Below are 16,554 nucleotides of genomic sequence, written 5' to 3'. Positions count from 1 at the left end.
CTTGAAGGCACAGTAGAAGGGTTTGTTGGGGAGGATTGGTGGGGGAGAATGTGCTTGTGGATCTTTGAATGAAGTTAGCCCCACTGAACTGATGTTGGTGATGAGATAGTGGATATGAGGAGAAGGGAGGAGAGTATCAGTAGTAGCCTCTTGATTCTTTGATGTGGGCCAGGAGATCTGGGAAGTGGTCTTGTTGATCCCTGTTAATGGAAGATAGGAGACCTGGTGAGATGGAGTTCTAGGTACAGTGTACTGGCCTCATTCTAGACTTTCGATGGGTGGAGGTGAGTGCTTTGGGGCTATTCCTTGCCTCCATTGAGTAGTCTGAAGATCTGGGTTGTTGTCTGAGAGCCAGACTTCTATGTCTGCTGTGATGGTGCTCCACAGGCTGCAGAGCTATGCATTTCACCCATGTGAAGGATGGCTTCTGTGCCTCCTTCTGGGGGAGGGTGGAATTTATGTCTTAAAAATATCTTTATTCTAACTTTGGAATTAATGAATATTTTACCTGAGGATAAGATTTAAAGATGAAAATAACTTTTCAGAATATTTTGAAGGCATAGCTACATAGTATGAGAAGCCTGATGTCATTTTGATCCTTGACCTTTGGTGTCTGAACTTTTTTCTTTCTGGAAACTCCTAGAATCCTCTCTCAGTCTGTGGTGGGTGATTTTTGTACTCATCCCCCCCCTCCCCCCACCAAATTCTAATTGGCATCGTCCAGAAATTTGTGTGCTTTAGTTCTAGATAATTATTACTTTGGTAATTTTCTATGTTTCTTTCTTTTTTACTGTTTGGATTGCCTGGGTTGATCTATTTCCATTATTTTTTCCTTTGTTTGTTTTTGTTTGTCTCAGTGCAAACAATGTTCTAGATAAGTTCCCAGTTTTTTTCCAACCCTTCAATTAAATCATTTGGCAGTCATAATTTTGAGAGCTCTTTTTTCTGGTCTTCCCCCCCCACCCCCCTTTAAGTTTATTTATTTATTTTGAGAGAGAGTGAGAGAGAGAGAGCAGGAGAGGGGCAGAGAGAGATTCCCAAGCAGGCCTCGCGCTGCCAGTGAAGAGTCCAACATGGGGCTTGAACCAACAAGCCATGAGATCATGACCTGAGTGGAAATCCAGAGTCAGACGCTTTGCCCGCTGAGCCACCGAGGTGCCCTAGTCTTCCATTTTTTATAACTCCTTTTTGTGGATGTAATGGCTACTTGAACATTTTCTGAGAATACTAATTGGGATTTTTCAAAGTTCTATAAATTATTCCTTGTCTCTGAGGTTGTTTAGTTTGTTCATCTTTATTTTTATCTCTCAAGCTGCTCCTTCTCCTGAATCTGATTTATGGCTGCCTTCTTGATTGCTAGTATGGGCTAGTGGGTATCCAGGTCTCATTTCCGTTAGGTCTTCGTGCAAGCTAGGCAGTGCTCCTGGCTGGCTTCACTTTGGGGCGAGCAGGCCCCAAAGACTCAGGTGAGTCGTCCGTTTATGCCAGGTGTTTAACACTGCTGTCACCACTATAGTTTCATTCTGCACAGGCGTTTCATATGCCTTGTGTGGAGAAGTGCCATCCTAGGTGTGTGGTGTCATGTTGACACTGTTGTTTTGTTTGGTTGGGGAGCAGGAGTGGAAAACTGCCCAGCACAGGCATCTGGTAGACTTTCAGTCAACCCCTCCCTCCAGACTCCCTCCTGCCCTCCTTCCTCCTTCCTCCTGTAGTCAGGAAACATTTCTGCAGCTCTTCCTGGCAGATTTGTTTTCTGCTTCTGGGCCCTTTTGTTCTTGTTCTGGACCACAGCTTTCTTTCTCCTGCGTACCCCATCTGCTTTTCAGATTCGAGAATCTGACGTAAGCTTGGGCTAAGACTGGTGGCTCTCATTCAGATTGCTTTACTTTTATAGATGTTCTTACTGTCGTTTTCATGCACTCCTAGAAGTTACTCTTGCCACTTTTACTTGAAACTTATTTGACTTAATTTGAAGAATTTTAATGGGCAAGTGATAGCCCATTAGTTTTGAGGAAGTAGATTTGGGGGGAGGTGGGTAACTGGCTCTGTTATAAAGTTCTAACGGTCACACTACAGTTGACCCTTGAACTGCATGGGTCTACTTATATGCAGATTATTTTTTATAAATATAGTACTATACGTGTATTTTCTCTTCCTTATAATTTTCTAAATAACATTTTTTTCTCTAGCTTTATTATAAGAATACAATATATAATACATATACAAAGTATGTGTTAATTGACTGTGTATGTTTTTTCTACATCAACAATAGTAAGTAGTTAAGTTTTGGGGGAGGCAAAAGTTAGACACAGATTTTCAACTGTGCAGGAAGTTGGTGCCCCTAACCCTTATCTTGTTTAAGGGCCAAGTGTGTATGCTCTTCTTAGAGTGGGGGCCTTTAAAATATGAAATGAATCTGAATGTCATGACTTCTTTTTTATTTATTTCATGTAACCAACTTGCCTTCCCTACCACCTTTCTATTTTTAATTTTTTTTTAATTCTTGGGAAAATGAGAGCGTGAGCGAGGGAGGGGAAGAGAGATAGGGGGACAGAAGATCTGAAGTGGGCTCTATGCTGACAGCAGAGAGCCTGATGTGGGGCTTGAACTCACCAACTGTGAGATCATGACCTGAGCCGAGGTCAGATGCTTAACCAACTGAGCCTCCCAGGTGCCCCCACCTTTTTTTATTTTTAAAAAGTCACATAGAGATCTTTATTGTCTTTTTTCTCTTTCATATGCTCATTTTATTTATTTGAAATATAATTGACACATAACATTATATTAGGTGTACAATGTAATGATTAGATGTTTGTATGTGTTGTGAAACGATTACCACAATAAGTCTAGTTAATATCTATCACCTTACATAATTACAGAAAATTTTTTTCTTGTGATGAGGACTTTTAAGATTTACTCTCTTAACAATTCCAGATATGCAATATAGTATTATTACTGATAATCACCATGCTATATGTTATATCTCCGTGACTTATTTTATATCTGGAAGTTTATACCTTTTGACTCCCTTCACCCATTTCTCCTACCCCCAGTCCCCACCTCTGGGATACATTAATCTGTTCTCTGTATCTATGAGCTTAGTTTTCTGTTTTCATTTTTATTTTCTGCATATAAATGAGATTATGTGGTATTTGTCTTTCTGTGTCTTAATAACCATAACACCGTTAAAGTCCATCCATGTTGTTACAAATGGCAAGATTTCCTTTTTTATGGCTGAACAATATTCCATTATGTATATATTATCACTTTTTCTTTATTCACCCATGTGTTGATGTACACTTAGGTTGTTTCCATCTTGGCTGTTGTATATAATGCTGCATTGAACATGGGGATGCCATATATCTTTTTGAGTTAGTGTTTTAGTTTTCTTTGGATAAATACCCTGAAAGTGGGATTGCTGAATCATACGGTAGATCTATTTGTAATTTTTGAAGAACCTCTGTACTGTTTTCCATATTGGGTGCACCAACTTACATTCCCAGTTTACATTCCTACTACCACTGTACATCTGCACCAATGCCTGTTATTTCTTGTTTTTGTTTTTTTTTTTAATAATAGTTACTATAACAAGTGTTAGGTGATACCTCATTGTGGTTCTGATTTGCATTTCCCTGATGATTAGTTGATGTTAAACATCTTTTCATGTACCTGTTGGTCATCTGTGTGTCTTCTTTGGAAAATACTTTTTCAGATATGACCATTTTTTAATTGTATTGTTTGGGTTTTTGTTTTTTGTTTTTTGTGTTTTGTGGTTTTTTTTCTGTTGTTTGTTTTTTGTTATTGAGTTGTATGAGTTCTTTATACATTTTGGATATTAACCACTTATCAGATATGATTTGCAGATATTTTCTTCCATTCAGTAGATTGCCTTTTCATTCTGTTGGATTCCTTTGCTCTGCACCCCCACCTCTTTTTCTCTCTTCTATATCTTACAACTTTGTATCCATTTATAGTCTTTTCACCTACCCCTATCCTCTCTTTTACTCAGCTCCTGTTTGGGGTAAAACTTTCCTTTATCTACTTATGAATGCACTTTTGGATTGAACTAATGGTAATGGCTTTCTGTGTATTACAGCCTCAATAAAGAGATGGAACACCTGGGAGGTGAATTAGAGTTGGGAGTTGCGTCAGGCACAGGGGGTTAGCACTTGGAATAGAGAAGAACTATCTTCATTTCATCCATCCTGGCCAGATTATAGCCTGACCCTAAGATATCAGTTTGTCAGATGATGAATTTATTGCATTTAGAGGCCTTTTTCTAAAAAGTTCATTGCTACCCTTCCTCTTGCTGGTGGAAGGCTGTGGTGAATTGCATCGGACCCAAGAAGTTTTGTAGGAGATTGGGAGGAAAAAATTGCCTTTAAGGAAAAATACTGTCATCCATATATAAAACAATAGAAATACAAAGATGGGGACCAAGCCAGTGGCAGGGGCTAAAAGTAATGTAAAGCATTTAGTAATTCAGAGAATCAGTTTTTTGGCAAATATATCAGTATTGTTTAAGTCTGTCTTGTTTTTAGAAAGCTGAGTTTTTCTCTAGATGTGATAGATTCAGAGATATTTGAGAAAGAAAACACCCCCATTTTATAACGTGCAAGGCAGAATAGCAATAAGATGCTATATTTGATTTTGGTAGATTGTGTATCTCTGGACCCCAAATGGTGGTGCAGTCCCCAGGGCACCTACAGTGGAACCAGTAATAGTTTCTGGCTGGTCCTAGAAATTTTTCTTTTCACTGTATCCATTTTTTCATTTTGGGAGATTAAATACATAACTGATTAATGACTGTTTTATTGATTTACCCAAGGTAACTAACATTTCATCATCATTCTGTTCCCTAATGAAAAAGTTGTATCTCTAAGAAAAAGAACCATATAGAAAGTCAGCATTTGTCAGATGCTGTTCTCGAAGAGTCTGATTTGCAGAGAAATATAGCAAGAACAGAAGAGGAGCAGGCTAAAACTGCAGAATCCTTTCAGAGCCAAAATCATTTTGATAGGATTTCACCACTGGAACAAGTGCAAGGTACTGAACATTTAGAAATTACTTCTTAACGTATGTATTTCAATTTCCTTTCTCATTTGTCTTATCTTTGGTATTTATCTTAAGCTGTGATACGGAAACTGAAAACACTTATGGCTTGGCGTTGACCTATTAATATTTTTATAGGAAAAGGTCTTTTAATCTCTTAATTATTGTTGCTGATTAAGCTGAAAGCTCCTTTCCTTAGGAAGTCATGCTGTCAGATGGTTGCAGCACCCTTTGTGCAAGACACACTTTTCACATTTCCTGCTCCAATTAATTAAAAAAAAATTTTTTTAACATTTATTTATTATTGAGAGACAGAGAGAGACAGACTGTGAGCAGGGGAGGGGCAGAGAGAGAGGGACACAGAATCTGAAGCAGGCTCTAGGCTCTGAGCTGTCAGCACAGAGCCCGACGTGGGGCTCGAACTCACGAACTCACGAATCATGACCTGAGCCAAAGTCGGACGCTTAACCGACTGAGCTACCCAGGCGCCCCTGCTCCAATTAATTTATATTTTTACCAGTAGTCATTTTTGTTCCTAAACTTATTTTTATATACATTGGTGAATTATAAATTCTAAAAGATTATTATTTCTTTTTTTTTTTTTAATTTTTTTAAATGTTTTTATTTATTTTTGAGACAGAGAGAGGCAGAGCATGAGCAGGGAAGGGGCAGAGAGAGAGGGAGACACAGAATCTGAAGCAGGGTCCAGGCTCTGCGCTGTCAGCACAGAGCCCGATGCGGGGCTCGAACCCACGGACTGTGAGATCATGACCTGAGCCAAAGCCGGACGCTTAACTGACTGAGCCACCCAGGGGCCCCGAAAAGATTATTATTTCTAAGAAAACCAAGTTTAACACTTTGGAGTCATTTGAACAATTGTTTTCAAATTGAATCTGGGAAAGAAACTACAAAAATGTGGGGAAGATTGTAAAATAAATAACTTACAGACTGCTGCTTTCAGATTGCTTTTAAGTACTCTTTGTTCTCTTTCATCAGAGAAATTAAAGCTAGATATTTTAAACTATGTATTGTAGGCTTATGTAGTTAAGATAGCATGTAACTCCAAATGGTTCAGTACGTCAAAGGCCTTGCTTGAGCCTATATTTTACAATTGATGAATGAATGCATTTTTATGTTTGTGTTAAATTCTTTTTTTTTAATGTTTATTTTGTTATTTTTGAGAGGGTAGGGAAGAGGGGCAAAGAGAGGAAGACAGAGGATCCAAAGTGGGCTCTATGCTGGCATCAGAGAGCCTGGTACAGGGCTTGAACTCATGAGATCATGACCTGAGTCGAAGTCAGATGTTTAACCAGTTGAGCCTCCCAGATGCCCCTGTTTATGTTAAAAATCTTGAGATGTTTGTATTTCCCTTGATGAAAAGTGTCAAATATTTATGAATGTAGTGAGAATGATATTAACTCCTCATACTCATACTCATAAGCAATAAAAGAGAAAATTAATAAATTGGACTTCATTGAAATTGAAACCTTTTGTGTCTCAAAAGACTTATTAAGACTGTGAAAAGGCAACACAAGGATGGAAGACAATGTTTGCAAATCATATATATGATAAGGGATATATAAATAAGTCTTACAATTCAATAAAAAAATAAACAACCCATACTGTAAAATGGGCAAAGGATTTCGATAGACATTTGTCTAAAGAAGTTGTACAAATGGCCAATAAACACATGAAAAGATGCATAACATCTTAGTCATCAGGTAAATGCAAATCAAAACCACAAGATAATTACTATGCACCTACTAGAATAGCTATAATCAAAAAGTTGGAAACAGCAAGTGTTGGTGAGGATATGGAGAAATTGAAACTCTCCTCCTTTGCTGGTAGGTATGTAAAATGGTGCAGTTGCTGTGAAAGTAGTTTGACAGTTCTTTAAAACATTAAACATAGCACTACCGTATAAGCCAGCAGTTCCAGTCCTAGGTGTATACCTGAGAGAAATGAAAACATGTCCACGCAAAAGCTTGTACATGAATGTTCATAGCAGCATTAATGACAGTAGCCAAAAAGTAGAAACACCTCAAATCTCCATCAACTGCTGAATGGATAGACAAAATGTAGTGTGTCCATATAGTGAAGGGTTATTGAGCCATAAAAAGCAGTGAAGTATTGATATGTACTGTAACATGGATGAACTTTGAAAACATTAGGCTAAGTGAAGGAAGACAGATACAAAAGGCCACATGTTATAAGAGATTCTGTTCATCCACAGGTACATCTGTAGATACCAAATAGACAAATCAATAGAGACAGAAAGTTGATTAGTGGTTGCCAGGGCCAGGGAAGGGGAGAATGGGGAGTGAGTGCTACTGGTACAGTATTTGTTTCTGGAATGGTAAAAATATTATGGCATTAGAGAGTGCTAATGGTTGCACAGCCTTGTGAATATACTAAAAACTGCTGAATTGTACACTTTAGAAAGGTGATTTCATGGTGTGCAAATTTTATTTCTGTTAAAAAAATCTCCTATACTTATCCCACAATCTAGTATAAGATTTATTCATACTTGCTTTATTTCTTCTGTTTTTTTATTACCTTTTTTCCTGATATTTTAACATTCCAAATGTCATTTTTTTCCTACATATTTTAGTGTGCATCTCTCAAAATACAGATACTTTCTTATATAACCACAATGCTATTAACACTGCTAACAGACTTGACAGTTCTTTTATTATATAGTACTCTAGTCTATATTCATTTGCTAATTTTCCAGGTTGGTTTGCTTGAATTGGTGTCCAAGGAAGATTACCTTATGTTGTGGTATATTTGTTGTTGTGTCTCTTTAGTCAGTGCCTGTTGACTAGATCAGTCACCCTGTAGATTTTCCATATGCTTAGTCATGCTGTCATTTTTCTTGTTTCTCTGTTCCTGTATCCTCTGTAAAGCAAAAGTTTGCTTAAAAGGCTTGATTAGATTCATGCTCAAGTTTTTTTTTGGCATATGTATAATTTTTTATACTTCCCCACCCTGACAGTGTTTTAATTTAACTGATCAAATGATAAGTTCCTATACCATCATTTAAAAGTGCTCTATTCTCCTTAAAGGGAAAAAAATGTTTAGTTCATTAATTTGCTATGTTTAGGAATTGTTGGGTATTTAGTTGATAAAATAATTTGGTCTCAGTTATTTTTGTTTTCTCCAACAGACTCGCCTGTTGATTTTTGTTTACAATCATGGACGAATAATAAGGAGAACAAGGTAATCGTTTACCATGTTATCAATTTTTGGAGTGTTACTGGGAGAGTAAAAGTTCCTATTTCACATGTGTAAGTGCTAAATAGTAGTGATATTAGAGGTCTCTTACTTGTAAGTAGTAGAAAGCCATGTTACTCCTTCAAGTAACTAGGAACTGAGTATTGCTGGTCCAGAGCCTCATGTGTTATCAGGATTTCACCTCTGCTCTGCTTCACTCCTTGCTGGCTCTCTCTGCAATGATGGCTCTGGGAAGGTAAGGGTTTCTCTCTCTCTCTCTCTCTCAAGTTTATTCATTTAAATTTTGTTTTATTTTTGAGGCAGGAGGGTGGGAGGGATGGGCAGAGAGAGGGAGACAGAGGATCCGAAGCGGGTTCCACACTGCCAGCAGTGAGTCCAATGTGGGGCTCAAACTCACGAAGCATGAGATTATGACCTGAGCTGAAGTTGGACAGTCAACCAACTGAGCCACCCAAGCACCCCTCACTTTTTTTAAAATGAGCAAGAGCACAGGAGGGGCAGAGAGAGACAGGGACAGAGGATCCAAAGCAGGCTCTGCACTGATAGCAGCAAGTCTAGTGCAGGGCTCAAACTCATGAACCACGAGATCATGACCTGAGCTGAAGTTGGATGCTCAACCAACTGAGCCACACAGGCGCCCCAAGTTTATTTTTGAGAGACAGAGAGAGAGAGCGAGAGAGCGCACACACATGCACAAGCAGGGGAGAGACAGAGAGAGGGAGAGAGAATCCCAAGCAGGCTCTGCACTGTCAGCACAGAGCCTGATGTAGGGCTCAAACTCATGAACTGTGAGATCTTGACTTGAGCCAAAATCAAGAGTTGGACGCTTAGGATCCGTAACCAACTGAGCCACCCAGATTCCACCCCCCCCCCCACCCCCCTGCTTCATTCTTAACATTCATGATCAAAAAAGACCATGATCTTTCTTTAAGGGTGAGTTAAAAAAGAAAAAGACGAGTTCTAATGAGATCAATTGGGTCATATGTTCTCCTTTTTGTAAATCACTGTGCCAAGGGGTTAGATTGGAATAAAACACTCTGTTGAGCCTGGACTTATGTCCACTTCTGTGTGTGTGTGTATGTGTGTGTGTGTGTGTGTGTGTGTGTGTGCATGTGCATGCACACACACATATGTATGTACATATGCCTCAGTGTCTATATATATGCACAGAGTGGAGTGTGGCTGACTACCCCACCAGGTCCATGTGATGTAGAAAGAGATGCGCTCCTCAAAGGAAGGGGCACTAAGCAGAGAAACAGTTCCAAGTCCAACATAAATGGTTAGCAGGGATTTCGGGTTTGGAGTCTCATATTTATGAGTTTTTTTTTTTTTAATATATAATATAAACAAAAAGTTCTAAAGAGTTACTTCTCTGTGCTATGTACGGGTTGGCAATCTGTGGCTTATTGTCCAAATCCAATCTGCCTGTTTCTGTAGTTTGTTGGAACACAGCCATGCCCATTTGTTTCTGTATTATTTAGGGCTGCTTTGTGCTACAACAGCTGAGTTGAGAAGTTGTGATAGAGACTGTAAGGCTGATAAAACCTGAAATACTTTGCTAGCCGACTCTTTACGGAAAATGTTTGTCAAACCCTGCTCTATATATTTGCTCCTTATATATAAATAACTACTAATAACTTTCAAATTTGAGAGATGCTTTTTTGAGGAAGTTCAGGTGTAGTCAAATTGAAATTAAGTCAGAAAGCATGATTTCCTGAACATTTAGAAGACATGGTTTCTAAAGGGAGAGACCATAACTTTTCTTTTCTTTCTTTCTTTTTTTTTTTTTTTTAATGTTTCTTTCTTTATTTTTTGAGAGAGAGAGATCGAGAGACACAGAATCTGAAGCAGGCTCCAGGCTCTGGGCTGTCTCAGCACAGAGCCCGACATGGGGCTTGAACTCATGAACTGTGAGATCATGAGCTGAGCCAAAATTGGACACTTAACTGACTGAGCCACTCAGGTGCCCCTATAACTTTTCTTTATGATAGGAAATTTATTATTTTTAGGATTGTTGAAGAATTGACTTCCTAAAAGTATTAGAAATCATTGATGGTAAGAGAAGGACCATAAAACTGGAAAGCAGCAAAACAAGTATAGAAACATAAGATACTTGCTAAAAAGGAGATGATGAAGTGAGAGCAGGAGGAAAATAAATATATTAGAAAATGTAGACCAGAGGGAACTACTAATACATTTGATTTGTGTGTGCGGGGGAGGGAGTGGTGAGAATAAGCTCCTTTTTATTTTTAATTGAAGTGTGGTTGATATACAGTGTTATATTAGTTTCAGGTATACAGCGTAGCAGTTCAACAATTCTGTGCCTATAAATGCTCCCCACCAGAAGTGTAGTTATCCTCTGTCACCATCCAAAGTTATAACAATATTATTGACTGTATTCTCTCTGTGGTACTCGTCATCTCTGTGACATATTTGTTTTATAAGTGGAATTTTGGACTGCTTACTCAACTGTTTCACTCATCCTTCTACTCTCTCCCCTCCAGGAACCACCAGTTTGTTCCTGTGTTTGAGTCTGTTTTTTGTTTGTTCATTTGTGTTTTTTTTAGATTCCACATCTTTAGATTTATATGAGCATAATTCAGCACTGTTCTCTGCAAGTATGCAATTGCACAGAGAGGCCAAGTTTTTATCTTAAAAATTGCTATGCATTTTGCAATCTAATTTTAAAGATGGTATTGTCTGATACATATTTAATATGATTGTGAAATAAAATTGATACTTAGAAGGCAACATCAACTTTTATTCTGGACTTTGAATGCCCTTAGCAAACTGCTGTGTGCCCTTAGGGTTATGTGGTTCTTGGGTTGAGGAACAGAAAAATCTGTGGTTCCAATGTAAGCTGTGGAATCCAAAGCAAGCCTTGTGTTCAAATTCATCTGGGTATTTGTATACTGACTAGAATATTAGGTCCTCGAGCATCGTTCACACAATTTAAGACGTTAAATTTTAACAGTGTCTCATTGGGTGGACCAGGGAAGGAAGATGGCATGGGGGCAGGAAGAAAGTTATTGATTCATAATAAAACAGCTAGCCCTTATTACCTAAATTGTGAATTACACAGAGTGAGCACATTGGCGGTCTTTTTTGTAACCTTGTGCTGTGGTCTTCAAAGAAATGAGTTTGCTTCTCTTACTTGCATTTTATTTCTTACAGATTGTTGTTCCTCATGCTGGAAAGAAATTTGAAGACAAGAATCCAAACAATGACTTAAGCTACACTAGTTTATTAGAAAATGAGAAACTTATGTCACTGGCAAGCTTGGATGATTCTTCTGGTACTGTAAAGTGACTTGTGTTTTCCTAGTCCTTACCTTGCTGCTCCATGTCTTTCTACTTCTTTGTTTCAGTAGTCATTGCCAGCTTTTTGTTTCTTTGCCTTCTTCTTTATCTCCTCCATACCTATACTCAAATGGTCACTTCTGTTGAGTGATGGGATTTTTCAAAACTTATTTATTATGAATCCTGGTATGATTTACCTCATTCCTCAGTTTACTATCATTAGAGACCAGAGTATAAAGCACTATGTTAAGAAACTGGGGGAACAATGAAATATTTAGCCTCTGCTCTCTGAAAGTTTTGCCAAGTGAGAACAGATGCACAGCCAACCTCTGACTACATCAGATGTGTGTTAACAGTACAAATTGTACGGGAATTGTAGGAGGGTAACAAATTAGTTCTGATATTGAGGAAGGTAGCTGTGAAGCCTTATTAAAAGGGGATGTAGGTGGGGTGCCTGGGTGGCTCAGTCGGTTGAGCATCTGACTTTGGCTTAGGTCATGATCTCACAGTTCGTGAGTTTGAGCCCTGCTTTGGGCTCTGTGCTCACAGAGCTGAGCCTGGAGCCTGCTTTGGATTCTGTCTCCCTCTCTCTCTGCTGCACCCCTGTTCACACTCACTCTTTCTCCCTCTCAAAAATAAATAAATATTAAAAAATCAAAAAAAAGAAAAAAAAGAAAAGGATGCAGGGCGCTTGGGTGGCTCAGTCAGTTGAACGTCTGACTTGCACAGAGCCTGCATTGGATTTTCTGTCTCCCTCTCTTGCTGTCCCTTCCTTGTGCACGTGCATGCATACTCATTCTCTGTCTCAAAATAAAGAAACATTAAAAAAAGTTTTTTAAAAAGGGTGATGCAGTTTTTCCTCTTTCTTGAAAAGACCTGTGATAGGCCTAACATGGATCTGGGAAGAGAAGTATATTTCAGGAAGCTGGAATAGCTTCTTGTAAAGGCCCTAAGGTAGGGGCATTTTAGACCATGTTTGGAGACTAGCCAAACTCTTGTGATTTTGTGTGGCAGGTTTACAGCACTTGTAGGAGGCTAAATTGGGGAACAAACTCAGACAGGTAGGAAGGGACCAAATTATTCATGGCTTTGAAGGTCAGGCTGATGAACTAACTGATTGGGATAAATACAAATTATAAATTAAGGACAGGTTTTGCTGCCACAATTTTTAGATATTTTGGATTATGGAATTGTGAATAAGGAATCATAGATTGAATTTATATAGATCTTTGTTTTAGTAGGCTAGATTTTTATGTATGTATTTATTTATTTTTGATTTTTTCTTTTTCTTCTGTTTCAAGTTTTTATTTAAATTCTAGTTAGTTATCCTATAGTGTAATATTGGTTTCAGGAATAGAATTTAGTGGTTCATCACTAACACCCAGTGCTCATCCCAACAAGTACCCTCCTTAATGCCCATCACCCTAGCCCTTCTCCTCTCCCTCCATCAACGCTTAGTTCTCTATGGGTAAGAGTCTCTTATGGTTTGCTCCCCACTCTTTTTTCCCCCCTCTTCCCCTATGTTCATCTGTTCTGTTTTTTAAATTCCACATATGAATGAAATCATTTAGTATTTGTCTTTCTCTGATAGACTTGTTTCACTTAATATGATAGACTCTAGTTCCATCCACATCATTGTGAATGGCAAGATTTCATTCTTCTTAATGGCTGTGTAATATTCCTGTGTGTGTGAACTGCATCTTCTTTATCCATTCACCTATCCGTAGACACTTTGGCTGCTTCCATAATTTGGTTGTTGCAAATAATGAGGCAATAAACAGGGATGCATGTCTCCCTTTGGATTAGTGTTTTTGTATTTTTTGGGTAAATACCCAGTAGTGTGATTATTGGATCAAAGGGTAGTTCTGTTTTTAATTTTTTGAGGAACCTGCATACTGTTTTCCACAGTGGCTGCAGTGCAGTTTGCACTGGGTTCTTTTCTCTCTATATCCTTGCCGACACTTGTTGTCTCTTGTGTGTTTGATTTTAGCCATTCTGACAAGTATGAGGTCATATATCTCATTGTGGTTTTGATTTGCATTTACCTGATGATGAATGATGTTGAGCATCTTTTCATGTGTCTGTTGACCATCTGTATGTCTTCTTTATAGAAATGTGTGTTCATGTCTTCTGCCCATTTTTAAAAATTGGATTGTTTTTTTGGTTGTGTATTACTTCTATATATATTTTGGATACCAACCCTTTTTCAGATATTTTGTTGATTGTTTCCTTTGCTGTTCAGAAGCCTTTTATGCTGATGTAGTCTCAATAGTTTATTTTTTATTTTATTTTCCTTGCCTGAGGAGACCACATCTAATAAGTTGTTATGGTCAGTGTCAGAGACATAACCCACCGTGCTCTCTTCTAGGATTTTTATGGTTTCAGGTCTCACATTTAGGACCCTGGTGTAAGAAAGTGGTCCAGTTTCATTGTTTTGCATGTTGCTGTCTAGTTTTCTTAACACCATTTATTGAAGAGACTTGTCTTTTTCCCATTGCATATTCTTGCCGCCTTTGTCGAAGATTAATTGACCATATAATTGTGGGTTTACTTCTGGGCTGTCTGTTCTTTTTCGTTTGCTTGTTTTTTAAGTTCATTTATTTTGAGAGAGAGAGAGCGAGCGAGCACATGAGCAGGGGAGAGGCAGAGAGAGAGAGAGGGAGAGAGTGAATCCTAAGCAGGCTCCATGCTGTCAGCACAGAGCCCTACATGCTCTAACCCATGAACTGTGAGATCATGAAGAGCCGAAATCAGGAGTTGGACATTTAACTGACTGAGCCACCCAGGTGCCCTCTGCGCTTTCTATTCTGTTCTCTTGATCTATGTGTTTGTTTTTGTGCCAGTACCATACTGTTTTGATTACTATAGCTTTGTTGTGAATCTTGAAACCTGGGATTGTGATACATCCAGTTTTATTGTATTTTTTAAGTAGGCTCCACACCCACTGTGGCCCTTGAACTTATTAGGACTCTGAGATAAAGAGTCATATGCTCTACCAACTAAGACAACCAGGTGCCCCCAGTTTTGTTATTCTTTTTCAAGATTGCTTTTGCTATTGAGGGGCTTTTGTGGTTCCATACAAATTTTAGGACTATTTTTTCTTGTTCTGTGAACAATAACTATTGGTATTTTGATAGGGATTACATTAAATCTGTAGATTGCTTTTGGTAGTATGCACATAGTATTTGTTCTTCTAGTCCATGAGTTTAGAAGATCTTTCCATTTGTGTCTTTAGTTTCTTTCACCAGTGTTTTACAGTTTTGAGAGTGCAAATCTTTCACCTCTTTGGCTAAGTTTATTCCCAGGTATTTTATTATTTTTGGTGCAGTTGTAAATGGGGTTATTAATTTCTCTTTTCGCTACTTCTTTATTAGCGTATAGAAATGCAATTGATTTCTGTATATCAGTGTTGTATTCTGTAGCCTTACTAAATTCATTTATCAGTTCTGATAGTTTTTTGGTGGGGTCTTTAGGGTATTCTACATATGATATCATGTCATCTGCAAATAGTGAAAGTTTTACTTCTTCCTTACCAATTTGGATTCCTTTTATTTCTTTTTGTTGTCCGATTGGTGTGGTTAGGACATCCAGTCATATGTTGAATAAAAGTGGTGAGAGTGGACATTTTGTCTTGTTCCTGACCTTAGAAGCTTTCATTAGTTTTCCCCCACTGAGTATGATGGTTGCTATGAGCTTCTCATATATGGCCTTCATTATGTTGAGGTATGTTCCCTGTAAACCTACATTGTGGAGGGTTTTTATCGTAAATGGATACTGTACTTTATCAAATGCTTTTTCTGCATCTATTGAAATGATCATGTGGTTTTTATCCTTTCTTGTTAGTGTGATGTATCATGTTGATTGATTTATGAATATCAAACATCCTTGCATTCCAGGAATAAATTCCACTTGATTGTGGTGAAATATTGTTCTAAATATATTATTGGACCCAGTTTGCTAATATGAGGATTTTTGTGTCTCTGTTCATCAGAGATATTGGCCTGTAGTTCTCTTTTTTTTTTTTTTTTTTTTTTTTATAGTGTCTTTATCTGATTTTGGTATCAGGGTAATGATAGAATGAATTTGGAAACTTTCTTTTTTCTTTTATTTTTTGGAGTAATTTGAGAAGAATAGATACTAACTATTATTTAAATGTTTGATAGAATTCATAGCTGTCTGGTCCTAGACTTTGGTTGGGAGTTTTTTGATTACTGATTCAATTTCATTGCTGGTAATTGGTATGTTCAGTATTTTTATTTTTTCCTCATTTACTTTTGGGAGGTTATATGTTTCTATGAGTTTATCCATTTCTTCTAGGTTGTCCAGTTTGTTGGCATATGACTTTTCATAATACTCTTTTATAATCCCTTATATTTCTGTGGTGTTGGTTGTTATTTTTCCTCTTTCATTCCTGATTTGTTTGAGTCCATTCTCTCTTTTTTTATGAGTCCTGCTAAAGATTTATCAATTTTGTTGATCTTTTCAAAGAACCAGCTCCTGGTTTCATCCATCTGTTCTATTTTTTTAGTTTCTCTTTTATTTATTCCTGCTCTAATCTTTATTACTTCCTTCCTTTTACCTTCTTCAGATAGGTCTGTATTGTTATAAACTTCCTTCTTAGAACAGCTTTTGCTGCATCCCAAAGATTTTGGAGTGTTGTATTCCCATTTTCATTTGTTAGTGTATTTTTGGATTTCTTCTTTGATATCTTTATTGAACCATTCATTGCTTAGTAGCATGTTATTTTTGTTATACATGTTATACATGTTATACATGTTATACATGTTAACATGTTATACATGTTATAACCTCCATGTATTTTTGTTCTTTCCAGATATTTTCTTATGTTTGATTTCTAGTTTCATAGCATGTGGTTAGAAAAGATGCATGGTATAACTTCAGTCTTTTTGAATTTGTTGAGACTTGTTTTGTGGTCTAATATGTAATCTGTTTTGGAGAATGTGTGCTT

At 37.6% G+C, this 16,554-nt stretch overlaps 1 protein-coding gene across 2 annotated transcripts in view; it reads left to right on the top strand.

Annotated features, from left to right (window-relative positions):
- The window catches only part of CEP192 (centrosomal protein 192), a 131,348-nt gene that overhangs the window by 10,955 nt on the left and 103,839 nt on the right, over positions 1-16,554 (top strand). For both annotated transcript variants that reach the window (XM_019433885.2, XM_019433883.2), the window contains exons 5-7: positions 4,871-5,046; positions 8,219-8,271; positions 11,461-11,581. In XM_019433885.2, the coding sequence (XP_019289430.2) occupies positions 4,871-5,046; positions 8,219-8,271; positions 11,461-11,581 (350 nt within the window). The remainder of the gene's footprint in view (positions 1-4,870; positions 5,047-8,218; positions 8,272-11,460; positions 11,582-16,554) is intronic.

The sequence above is a fragment of the Panthera pardus genome, unplaced genomic scaffold (genome assembly GCF_024362965.1).
Source record: "Panthera pardus isolate Hobbes unplaced genomic scaffold, ASM2436296v1 HiC_scaffold_15, whole genome shotgun sequence".
In the NCBI taxonomy this organism is placed as follows: Eukaryota; Metazoa; Chordata; class Mammalia; order Carnivora; family Felidae; genus Panthera; species Panthera pardus.
The sequence above is the reverse complement of the archived record's forward strand: the minus strand, read 5'-3'. Positions and strand labels throughout refer to the sequence as shown.